At 39.8% G+C, this 13,328-nt stretch overlaps 1 protein-coding gene across 3 annotated transcripts in view; it reads right to left on the reverse strand.

Annotated features, from left to right (window-relative positions):
* Positions 1–13,328, reverse strand: part of nos1apa (nitric oxide synthase 1 (neuronal) adaptor protein a) — a 105,054-nt gene that overhangs the window by 69,663 nt on the left and 22,063 nt on the right. The window contains exons 3-5 of one of the 3 annotated variants that reach the window (XM_042057693.1): positions 2,247–2,339; positions 1,724–1,747; positions 603–661 (exon numbers count right to left, since the gene is read on the reverse strand). In XM_042057693.1, coding sequence (XP_041913627.1) covers positions 603–661; positions 1,724–1,747; positions 2,247–2,339 — 176 coding nt within the window. Of the gene's footprint in view, positions 1–602; positions 686–1,723; positions 1,748–2,246; positions 2,340–13,328 lie in introns of all 3 variants that reach the window. The other 2 variants (XM_042057694.1, XM_042057695.1) reach the window with 2 other exon arrangements.

The raw sequence follows: 13,328 nt of genomic DNA on the forward strand, positions 1-13,328 counted from the left end.
TGAAGCTGCATTAAGTGCGTTAGAAGAAGAATAAGAATCAGAAGAATAAGAAGCCTAGGAAGAACAGTACAGTGCATTTTCATGCACTGTAATAAGAAGAAGAAGCCTAGGAAGAACAGTACAGTGCATTTTCATGCACTGTAATAAGAAGAAGAAGCCTAGGAAGAACAGTACAGTGCATTTTCATGCACTGTAATAAATAAGGCTTCATTTAATACCGGTCCGTTCATTAGACTCTTCTGGTTAGTGGTTTGCGTTTATTGCAGGTCCGTGTATTGATAGCATTTAGGCTGCTAGGAAAACAGAGCAAATTTAACAGACTCAATCGTTTGTGAAATTAAAGTGGTGTCACAGCCAAGGCCAAAACTGTGGGAGGTGTGCCACTCTGAATTCAGAGTTCAGTTCAAAGCAAAGATTCTAGAACTGTTCTAGAATCTTTGGTTCAAAGAGACTATGTTTGGATTTGGCCACGAGTCACAATTAAGTTTTTACTCTTCCCGCATTCCATCAGCATAATGTTCAATAACATGCTGAAATCACAAGGGCAAGGCTATCTTAGTATTTTTTTGACCAGTTCAGTGCTGTCTCATCTGGATTCTTACCTGTATATGGGGTCTTGCATCACCATCATCTTGCTTTCATCCCAAGTCCATTCTTTTTTCTGCAAGAGTGCAAAAGTGTAACTCTAATATGAATAAAGCAACAAAAGAAAATAGTAGCATCAACATCCACGTACATCTAAAAGTCCGTATTATTATTAGTAGTAGCATTAGTATTAGCAGCAGTAGTAGTATTAGCAGCAGCAGCAGCAGTAGTAGTAGTAGTAGTAGTAGTAGTAGTAGTAGTAGTAGTAGTAGCAGTAGTAGTAGTAGTAGTAGTAGTAGTAGTAGTAGCGGTAGTAGCAGTAGTGGTAGCAGTAGTGGTAGTAGTAGTAGTAGTAGTAGTAGTAGTAGTAGTAGTGAACAACTATTGTATGTCATTGTGAGTTCAGTCTACCTTCTAGTATTCTTCCTCTACAGAATGATTAACACAAACTAGACTGAGCCTGTCTGTGGTGTAAGGTTTTTTTGACCTACATGTAATGACCACACATCATCTAGTGTACACCTTTATTCCATACTAATCTCAACATGCTGGAAGGAACCAAAGACTGATTCATACTCTACACTTTGTTGCATCATAGCTGCTCATCTACAAAACGAAGTTATGAAGAGTCAATAGATGTTTCATTGCATGGATGGAAAATCCCAAACAGAAAATCCTAAGTTGTTTTGACTAAGCATAATCATTTAGGTCATTCCCCCTTATGCCACTCTCAATTGAAATGACTAATAATTATATTAGTCACAATATGAAATCTATAAACACATGTCAATGAACCTAATGTGACCTATTCTGACCTGAGCTGAAACAAGTTGGTTTGTAGGTTTTGGGTTAGTGGACAGCTTTTCATTTTGAAACATATTTTAGACCATAAAATAAACACAAAGGAGAGTCAAAATCTGCACACATACAAATATTCACAAATATAGCACCAGTTAGCTGTTTCACTCTGGCATCCCTAGGCTTCACAAACTGTCATGTTAGACTCCACAATCCAAAAACATGAGATGATGGTCCAAAGGGTGGGTAAAGTGATTAATGATGGCCATGTGTGGAGAAAGAGGCCCACAAATGCCACTGACTGATTGGCCATATTAGATGAAAGCCTTGTGGCACTTGCCTGTGCATTGGTGAAAGCCTTTCTCTGAGGAAAACAAAAAGAGTGGGATGAGTGACTCCATTAGGCCTTGATGTCTACCCACATGAAAACAGGTACCCTGCAGCCATCTGACTTCCTGACAAGAGGTGGAGGGACGGACGACTCGATTAGGCACCCTCAAGTGGACTAACCCTAATTGAATCAAGCTTGAAAGACATGTTCAAACTAAATTAGTCTCTGAGAAAAGTCACGAATGATGACAAGCCCCCGAATACTCCATCAAAACCAGGCCCTTTGAAGGTGGTCACAGCAAATTGCCGTTTTTCATGATTTGAATAGATTGAATACATTAGCTCTCCTCCCGGTTTCATCGTCATATTGATTGCCCTCCACTCCTGACAAACAGACAACAATCTCCTCCAATTAGGCCAGTCATTTTCCCGGAAAAATACTCAGTGACTTTTTACCAAAGGCTCTCTGTCAGATTGTAGTCAATTTCAAACAGCAGGTGGCTATCACCTGGAAAATTACCAGAATAACTTACCTTTTTCTTTTTTCGCAGAACCACCTTCACCCCATCTACAGATACCACTATGTTGACTTTCTTTTTCTTGATGTTCTTCACTTTGAATTCATACTATGAAGAGAAAAAAACATACAGAGAAGAGTTTACATCATTTGGCAGCCATAAAGTCACTAAAATCAAATTAACTTTCCAAACTTAAGAGTGGCAGTGTCAATGCAATGCAATTAAAGAAAGTGGCGTGATTGTTTGAACAAGACCACTTAAGCTGGCAAAACTTTTCCCATGAATGACAAATAGTGAGGTGCAAATGTCAACGTCGAACAAATTCAACTTTGATGAAATATATACGAGTTGAACCCAAAGTGTGAAATACGGTTTTTATGTCAGAGACCTCTTGAAATCAGTCACAAAAACCAAGATGTTCACCAGATCATTAGCATGTAGGACAACAGTCTTCATGTAATAACATAGGTCTGCTACACATAACATTGCCATTGTAATCAACCTAGAGATCCCACACATACTTTCACGCTTAGCGAATAGCATAGTGACAATATCACATTCACATAAGGTGCCATGGGGGATGGTATTTAACACACTGGGGTGCCTGAGAAACTACTGCTCCTGGTAGGTCTGTGAGCAAGACTCTGTGAGCACTCTCACTATACGTATAATTCAAAACACACTTCTCTCTCTGACATATTGGTGGATACACAATGACTTTGAATTGAATTATTTATGTCACCTATGGTACAAATCCAAAGCTCCTTCGACTAAATTATGAAATAAAGGTGACAAGTAAATTACATTGAGTGTCATTCATTGAATGAAAGCTTAAGAAAAAACAGTACATGGTATTTCAGGACACCTTGCTGTGCTCTGGGACCAAACAGTTGATGATGTAATTTGTTTACTGCTGTTCATTCATATCCCTTAAAAAGCACACATTCACTAGTGACATCCTCTTTGCCTCAGACATAATTAGCTTGCTTGGGCCACAAGTGCTTGGCATGGGCAATTCCAGCTGGAGATGGATAAGCTCAGGTTCAAGTTGAAGCCCAGAACCAATTTACATTCGCTTGATGTACTTAGGCAGTTGTATTTCAAGTAACAATGCTTCCTTGAGTTATATCCACAGTGCATTTATTTCAAAACTACACATCATGTCATGGAGCTTCTGTTCTGCGGGTCAGAATATTCATAGCACTAAACGATTAGTGATGTATGGTCTGCAAACATTGAAGTTCATGGGGTTCATTGTTCATGTACACAATTCAATTTAACAAATCTCAAGGCAAAATAGCTATAATTTAACTGTGGAGATTGAAGACTAATGAATGAAATCCTGAACTGATATACCATGCATTCATATTTAGAAACTGTGCACATCTACAATGAAATGACGCCCCATCTTATTTATTGTCCTTGCTGAGATAATACATTTTTCAGAGAGTTGACTCCATTAAGGAGTAGCAAGTCATTGTCATTCTGTGGTTCTTGCCTGTCGTAGCAGCCCAACAATATATATATTTGCCATTCTCTTGTCCTTAACCACACCACACTTGGCAAATCTATTTACTTATTTAACGCTTCTAAACATCTTTCATCAATCTGGAGAAATGAAGAACATGCATTTAAAGGATGTACAACAAGTGCTTTGAAATTCTTCCAGGAGGGCTATTTAAAAAAGAAAAAAACAGCAGTATAAGGGGTTTTGTTTTTTATTGCCTGAGGGAATTAAGTCCATATGTCCTCAAAGTACTATGGCTTACTCCAGACATGCCAGAAAGCGCTCATCCCATGATGTGTATTCAAATCCCATGTTTTAAGCAAGTCTCTCTTAACATAACATTCATTGAGAGTAAATGTGTGAGATGTTAAAATGAACATTTACAATGTCAAATGCCTCAAACACAATATACATTCTGACCACAGTGACACATCACTTACACAATGCGGAATCTTTTTCTAGGCATAGTTTGTTAAAGGTGCCATGTGTAAGAATTGAGGTAAAAATATCCAAAAAATGAGCTACACGCATCAAAAGAATGAGAAGAAATAAGGGCGATGGTGTCATTAAAAAAAATGACAAGGTATAGTGCTGCAGAGATATCAACCTGAATTAGCATGCTAAATTACTAGCCACAGCCCGACAGGTGTCATAATACCAGTTTCGGCCATGGGAGGCGGTATGCGGGCAACATAACCGCCAGCCAAACTGCAATACACGTGTCTCGGTTGTTACTCTAGGGTAGACCAACTCACTTTCTGGAGGTATACTGCCCCATTTTTTATGGAATGTGGAGTATGAATTGATTTTTTGGCGGACATTACACATGGCACCTTTAAGGAACAATCTCAAACAATGCCCAGTGTCAACATTAGGTTCACTGCTAATGACACGGGCAATCACAGATTGGTTTCCTATATTTCTCTACTGTACTCAGCACACTCGTCTGATCAAGCTAAGATCTTCATACATAAAAGCCCAATCCAATTAGGGAAAAGAAGAAAAAATAGCTTGGATTCATATAGCACCTTTAAAGAAACCCAATAACTCTAAAAGACAAAAAGAATCAAAAAGAACCCATGCACTTTGATTTCAGTCCACCTTCGGACATGGAAAAAAAAGCCACGCAGACCAGTGTGAAACAGTATAGGCTGAAGTACTCAACTCTTTTGGAAAGACCAATAAGGATGATAATACTTTTACATTAAAGGTGCTCTAAGCGATGCCACACATTTTTTAGGCTAAAACATTTTATGTCTGTTACTGCAAACATCACCTAACCAACCGCTAGCTGTCGGTGTCCTGAATGCACTGTAAAAAAACGAGATCTCTGTAGACAGCCCAGGCTCCAAAAACGGCAACAAAATAACCTGGGCAAACCTAGCCCATAAAAACATAACAAACTGTTCCAGCAAATCACAGAAGAGATGCGCGTTTAGGAGAGTTTCAATTGCACAGGAGCAGCATGGGAGGAAGGGGGAGGAAGTAGCGAGCTAGCTCTATTTTGTTTGAAAGTCAACAGAAGTGATGTTACCCAGCATCGCTTAGAGCACCTTTAAAATTCCTACAACATTCTACAACAACACTTAGCTGTTACTGCCATATGGCTCAAAGACTGTCTCATTCCACATGACAAGTGTAACTTAATGAGCCACTTAATTTAACAAATTAGTTGATCTCGGTATGATAAATTTTAAGCTATATTCAATATCAATTGGTGACCATTACAGGGTGCCTACTTATCATTTCAAATTATGCCTTTTCTAATTGGATGTTCAAAAACACATGAAATTGCCGAATAAACCCAATGTAATTACTTCTTACACTAAGATGATTAAAAAAAAACTGCAAGCTATTTAATTTCATGATGGCAACAGAATTTCCCTTTATTTTTTTTAAATGAGATGGGCAAAGCAAATCACAATTTCCTCTCCCTCTTTTAGGGCATGCTATTCATTGCTTTAATTCACAGATATCAAAGTTACTGCCCATCTATATAAGCTCAAGATGGGTTATTCATAAAAGGGATACTTTGCTAAATGGTTTGACACATTTCAACTTTCACTGAAACATCTAAAGCACCACTGCACACGAGTCAAATTATCATAATGAACAGTTTGATTGAATTCAACTCCAGTTTACAGTTTACATCTCTAGAGTATTGAACCAATGCCTTAAGGTGCAGAGATCAATCACTTCAATACAGAAGTGATTTAGAGAGTGAGAGAGTGGGAGAATGAAAAATGAGAGCAGGGGTGGTTTGGCCAATGTGTGCAGCATTTAATAAAAACACACCTATACACACACAACTGACAGACTGGAGAAAAATAGAGCCTGCTTACCAGACTCCAGTTATCAAATATAGAGATGGGACCTCTACAACACATTTCTCAAGGCCTCAACTATACCACAAGTGGCTTCAGAAAGAGGCAGTGCCATCCAATATAAACATTACCACCAGGATAGTGTAAACAACACAGTGTAGCAGGGTGAATGTGCATAAGCATATGGTAAACAACCAAACCTTAACAGCATAATGGAAATAAATCTGGAGCATAAGTATAATATCTTAATGATAGAAATGAGCTGCTGAGAAACAAGCAGCTTTTGATGATGGGCTAGATTACATGCTTGTGTAGCAATTACACACATCTACCAGTTAAATGTAGCCGAGGAAAAAAACACAACAAAGGTAAGAGCAAAGGAAACCAACAAAGGAAAGCAGCTATGATTCAACTAAAATGAAAACTATGAGTCTGTGTCAGCATTCAGACAGAGTGCTCTGGGAATGTACCGTTTTACTTTATACTGCTGACACCTGGAAAGACTTTACTGCAAAGGGAACACATTTGTTCAAGCATCTCTCAGGGAATCTCATCTGTCTGTCAAGTAAATGGCTTTATGGGCAATTCCATTAGTCTAGCTACCATACGTTGTCACAAAATATGATGGACTGTTCCCCATTTGTGTAAGAAAGGAGCCAGGTAAGGGAACAAAGGCACGCTGGCTGAACATATCCTATAGATTGACAACCCTATATTGGAACATGGATTGTTGACTGAAAGTCTTTGAAATGTTTTGGCTAGACTTCTAATTAATTTGATCATGATCCTGGAGTTTTGAGTAGATCTCCTGATATTACAATAAACACTTAAAATGCTGGGACTTCAGACCAATGCTATGGGATAGACTTGCTATCCTTTGTAGCCATTGTGATTTTACCCAATTCACTTAGTCCCTGAGAAGGTTTGGCAACATACTAGCCTACAAACTTTCTTGCCAACCTCCACTTGGGATACAGGCATGGTTGAACAAAAGAAGTGTGCAGGACCTTATCTACTTCAGAAAACAGAGAAGATTGGTGGGTTCTAATCACAACAGATAAACCTCATAACCATGCAGGGGAAAAGCACAAAGGATGAGGATTTAATTTATTTCACTGAGAGATTGTTTGTTGGACAGTATGGCTCTAAGAGCTGCAACCTGCCATTCAGCGCAGTGCTGTATGCTGTATCCATGGATACCAAAAAAACACTATAATGAAAGGTGTTTCCATAGCGACTCAAAGACATGTCCCTAAGATGTTTTGTCATGTTGTGTTAAACTGAAATGTTAGGCTATTTCCTGTGTGTGTGTGTGTGTGTGTGTGTGTGTGTGTGTGGGGGGGGGGGGGGCAGAGCAGCTTAAACTTAAAAAGCGCTAACATCTTTAAATCTTAAAAAATCCAAACTGTTTTAGTCATAAAAGGTATGTCCTTAAACCTGCAATGGAAAAAGCAGCCATCCACTATCTTCCTCATTGGGATTTTCTCATCTAAAATCCAATTAGAGACAAAAAAAGCCCTTTAGCAATAGGCCTATAATATAATCTTTAAAAAAAAGAATCAGCCTATTATATGACACCCTGACTGAACATCGCACATGAAAGATTGTGAAAAGAGAAAGAGTGGGTTGTAGCTAGAGGAGGGTTACGATTACTTTTATTTTCTCACTCATCTGCTTTCACTGCTTTCAAAAAACCTTAGAACTGAAATGGAATGGGTGGAGCAGCAATAGCTCTTCCTTCACTTTTCTACATGCCTCTTGGTGCTGCTCATGTTTTTGACATTTTGGAAAGCTTTAGGCATCAATCACCCGGTGAGTGGTGGAACAAAGTGGTACAGCTTGATTCCTAAAAGCCATATAGACATTTTGGACAACATTAAACATGCATCATTGCACAGCTTTCATTTGTTAGAAAATGTTTTTAACGTTTCAACATTTGTAACCTTAAGCCACACCTTTGTTGGAAGTTTACCTCAAACCCTTTCTCCGCTCACAGTATCTATCTATAAATTGCAGGAACGTCTGTCTGTCTGTCTGTCTGTGTGTGTGTGTGTGTGTGTGTGTGTGTGTCTGTTATTTGCATATCTCTTGAACTGATGGTCCAATTGATTTCAAACTTGACAGGTGTATTTCTATGGGCACGAGTAAGTACAGTGCCAAGTTTGACATTATTTGGAGTATTAATGCAAAAGATATTGTTAAATATGTATTGGTAAAAAAAGCACATGTTGTCTTGTCTTTCTCTGCTCTACCGTAGCCACTCCCCCTCTCACACAGCACAGGACCATCTCACACAGCACAGCTCAGGATGAGAGAGAGGATAAGTGGAGTTTTGGCAGCACTGAATCACGGGTTAGATGCAAGATGTTTGGATGATTATCATGTCTGACCTCAACAATAAAGACTCCCTGTATGCAGTTTGCTTACATAAAATGATTCCACGGCTTTTGCAACAATACGCAAACAAACACAGGCATGTAGTGGCTATTCAAAATTACATAAACAGTATAGATAGATAGTCTTTATTGTCATTGACACTTTTTGCAAAGGTACAACGACATTTGAAAGTGCTGTCAACTCATGAGGTCAATAATGAACAATAATAAATATTTTTTAAAAAATGCACATATATAAAAATATAAAAAGAATATAAACATATATTGCACTGGTTATGAACAGAAATGGTTCTGTACATATTTCACTGGTAAAAAGAGCATTACTCCACCATAGGATTTGCACAGTGCGTTAGGGGCCGAGAACAGACTATTTCAAATTTGAAGAGTTAAGGGCCATGATTGCCTTCGGATAGAAGCTATTTTTTATAAACGGTTTGACCTGGTTTTCATTGTTCTGTATCTCCTGCCTGATGGCAAGAGCTGAAAGTGACAGAGACCTGGGTGTGAAGGGTCCTTTGAAATGTCTATTGCCTTTTTACGGCATCTGGAGGCGTAGATCTCTTCCAGCGTGGGGAGGGGGCAGCCTATGGTCCTCTCTGCTGCCCCGACGACCCTGTGAAGCGCCATCCTCTCTGAGGATGTGCAGCTACCGTACCAAACACACAGTCCATACGTGAGCACACTCTCTAAGGAGCAGTGGTAGAAGGCGAGAAGCAGATTCTGGGGTAGACCGCTCTTCCTGAGAGTTCTCAGGAAGTACAGTCTCTGCTGCACCTTCTTCAGTAGCTCCTTGGTGTTGGCGCACCATGTCAGGTCGTCCTCCAGCTCAATGCCCAGAAACCTGAACACTGGAACCCTTTCCACACAGGCCCCCGCCGATGAAGAGTGGTTGAATGTCAGACTTGTTCTTTCTGAAGTCAATGACCAGCTCCTTTGTTTTTGTGGTGTTGAGGAGCAGGTTGTTGACTGAGCACCACTCTGCCAGCCGCTCCACCTCGTCCCTGTATGCTAGCTCAGGGGTTCCCAAACTTTTCCACGACAAGGCCCCCCAAATACCACTAGGTTCTGGCCAAGGACCCCCTTGATGTTTTATTCATTAAACCCATCGACAATACTACGGCAAATGTAAAAACACATTAAGCTAGTCTAATAATTATTTTAGCCACAACCACATCGCGATGGAGCATACAGTGTGTAAAAATTTTATTTAGGGCTTTCTGCTATATGAGAGCCATCACTCTACTATTATTCCCAGTCATTATCATGGGAAATATGTTCAGATATGAGTCACATTATTATAATGGCATTGTATAACAACCCTCATAGTATATTTTAAATGTTTCAAATGTATTTATTTCTTGCTTTTATTTTTCCCTCCAACTTGCTGAGGCCCCCCTGGCACCCCCTCGTGGCCCCGGCCCCCACTTTGAAAACCACTGTGCTAGCTCATCCACCTCGGCTGAGATGAGTCCAACTACCATCGTGTCATCTGCGAACTTTACAATTGTTGCTGATGTGGGTGGGGGCACAGTCATACGTATAGAGAGTGTAGAGGAGCGGGCTAAGCACGCAGCCCTGTGGTGAGCCGGTGCTGAGGCTGAGAGCAGTGGAGATGTTGGAACCCAACCTGACCCTCTGAGAGCGGCCTGTTAAAAAGTCCAATATCCAACTGCAGGTGGGTGCAGTATGTGCAATAAACTGACGCTTCGAATAACCCAGGCTAGTTTGGACGTGACACTGTGAATAAACAAACGACAATTCCGACTGCAAGGTCACAAATTGAAACGAGGGATAGGCTAATGGTCCCGAATTTAATGACGTTTCAGAAGACAGCTAGACAACAAGAGCAGACAGAGCGACGTCACTTATGCTACCAAAGACTGTTTTTGAGTCACATCGTTGCATTGCAAATCTAATATGATGATGCATCATTCCACAAAATGGTTTGTCTTCAGTATCAGGAACTTATTCAATAAACTTAACAATAAACATATAGCCTTGACTCAAAACAGCTGTTAGCCTTATGTCATTCTGATCTGTAGAAATGTCACATGCAGCCATGCCTAAATTCTGCTTACTGCACATTAATTATAACTAATATATTATAATATTCAGTATTCATTATTGAATGCTTAGCTGGAATGATTTTTTCCCTATCGTCCTATTTTTAAAGCAGGCATACCTGCGGGCATGTAATTGGGCTACGGGTTTTCTACAGGAATTCTACATTACGTTTGAATTCTACATTATGTTTGAATGGGCACTGCACTGAATTCATGGAAATTCAGCATGAACCAGAGTCTTGTTGTTCAGGTCAAACAGATAAAATACTAAACACTGCATGAAGACTGCTGTGTTCTGGTTTCCAGATTAAATGTTCAAACTTAGTTTTCCTCATACATAAAAGCTGCCCTTGACTTTCCAAGGTTTTGGCAACACTAACTTTTAATAGAGCAATAAAGTTATTTTTACAATGCCATTGATGGTTGACATAGATTGTGCTACACAGAGTTGCCGTGGGTGGTATACATTCTTTTCTGGACCAAGTTCATCATTAACTTTAAGGTACTTGTATTCCTCACAGGTGTGATTACCCTCTTTGAACTCTAGATCTGGCCGTTTATTACATGAGCTTACACGTCCTGTTATTCAAAATCAAAGTGATCCTGGTGGTTGTGGTAATTTCCATGATGATTTTTTTTCAAAAATAACTTCAATATCATTACTTTCCTGCAGAAGACAACGGCGGCATTTTGGCAGAGATTGCTTCTTTCTGAAGGATGCCCGTATTCTGGCTCAGGTGGCAGAGCCTCACTCCCATGAACTGTGGCAATAGCTCAGACTTGAGATTTCATATTATGAAAGATGATGAAAATATCAACGTCTAAGTTTCAATCCATCCCACTACTGAATGAAAACTTTCCCTTCCAATCTATCCGTTTATGAGAAAAAATATCATTTTTGGTCAGTTTTACAGCATCTGACCGCCTGGCTCCTTGCCAAGGTAAGGGGCCCCATTCAAATTTCTTCCTCTTGCTCTTTTTCCTTCTTTCCTCCATGTTTACTGTTGTCTGCTATTGTTTCTTCCCTTGTTCCTAACCACTATCAAGGCATTCCATTTAGTTTGGATTTACATTAAGTTTGCCATTGTGGAAAACAGAAAAGGCAAATATTTGCTTACTATTGTGATGGTTTCTTAAATTACATCCATATAACTTTTGTTTAACAAATCATTAACATTCAGGTAAGCTTTTGTTTTGTTCCTTTCCATCTGGTTGTTAGTTTTATTACACAACCAATATTCCATCTGCAACACCTATTATGCATATCCTCATCAACTCATTCACCCCGCTGGATCTAATCTTCAGGTTACTGTCACCACAGAATTTAATTTGAGTCTTTTTAGGATGCCAGTTGAAACGGGCTTCAAACAAACCATGCAAAGCTGAGCATGCATAGTAAAATTAACAGCATTCTAGAAAGCAAAGATAAAAGTGTGTTCCCTTATTTTTTACAACCCGTCTACAGTTACAACCAGATTTGAATGCCATTATTTTAATGCTCATTACCAATGAGCTCTTGCACACAATTTATAAGAACCTAGCTTAGTATGCAATCAATAGTTCTTTCTCATACTCTCTTTTTTTGTCCTGATGAGTAGACAACCATTCACCTGTAAAATGAAAATAATGCACACTAGAACAGCAACCATCTGGGCACCTATACAAATCACACTGAAACTACAAGAAGCACAAAAACACATTTGAAATGTCTCCCAAGGAGAAACAGACCATATTTAGCAAGAAGGATACAATTCAACACCTTTTTTTCTCTGTTTATTGATGGCCCTGTCATCTGAAAAGAGACCTCATTCTTAACAACCATACATGGTAGCCTGCCTCCATTTCTCTTTTTTATTCTCTTGGGCAGATAAAATGATATTTGGGAGATGGGGCTTGCAAGGTTCCTTCGGTTATATTTGTTGATTAAATGGACCAATGCAGTTTTGTCACCAAAATGGTTCTCTGAGATTGCCTCCTCTCAGTAGAATAAAACCAGCTCAATCTCAGCTACTCCCTTTCTCGGCCTCTGCTTAACAATTTGTCCAGATCTATCATTTGACTTCGGCCAGGGGAATACTCTTAATTGCCCACCCATTTCTCGGTCAAGTGATTGCGGGCAAACAGAATCACCAATCAGATTTGGGGGGATTAAAATGTCAGATGGTACAAACTGTCTGCAAAACGAAGTTACAATTGAGATCAAAGTCACCCTCACTACAAATTGTAACCTCCGTTGGCCAGGGTAGATACCTGTGGCTAGGACTACACAAACAATGTCTAATCTTCTCTCTATTGTATCGCAGTAAGGGAGGCCGTAAATTCACTGGATAGCTTGTACATACTGCACAATACCTCAAGTCCTCCTCGGCTAAAGTGGCCTTTCTGAGAGAGGAGTCAGCTCTGGAGAGGTGGTGGGGTTTAGTTGGGGGGAGATCATTCCTCCTTTGCCACAAAGACCATATTTTCAGAGTAGTCATTAGTACTATGGAGCCGGGAATAAAAAAAAAAAGGCCTCGCACTGGCCTTCTCCCAAAGCCAGCTGGAAGCCAGAGATCTGTACATTTCTAGGCTCTAATGAGAAACCACCGCTATGAGTACTACGGGTGGTGAACATCACAACCGAAATGATGACCGCAGCATTCCTGTACCCAAGTGGAATCATGGAAATGGCTTTTTTTATTATCTTGGCTGGCCAAACTGGTGCGTGACGTTATCATCCTGACAACACCGGTCAAGGAAGAGGGAGGGCTCAGAGGATGTAAGCCACTGGATAAACACAGCGCAACACCCAGCCCTTCTCCCTCATG

This window comes from Alosa sapidissima, chromosome 12 (genome assembly GCF_018492685.1).
Source record: "Alosa sapidissima isolate fAloSap1 chromosome 12, fAloSap1.pri, whole genome shotgun sequence".
NCBI classification, from domain to species: Eukaryota; Metazoa; Chordata; class Actinopteri; order Clupeiformes; family Clupeidae; genus Alosa; species Alosa sapidissima.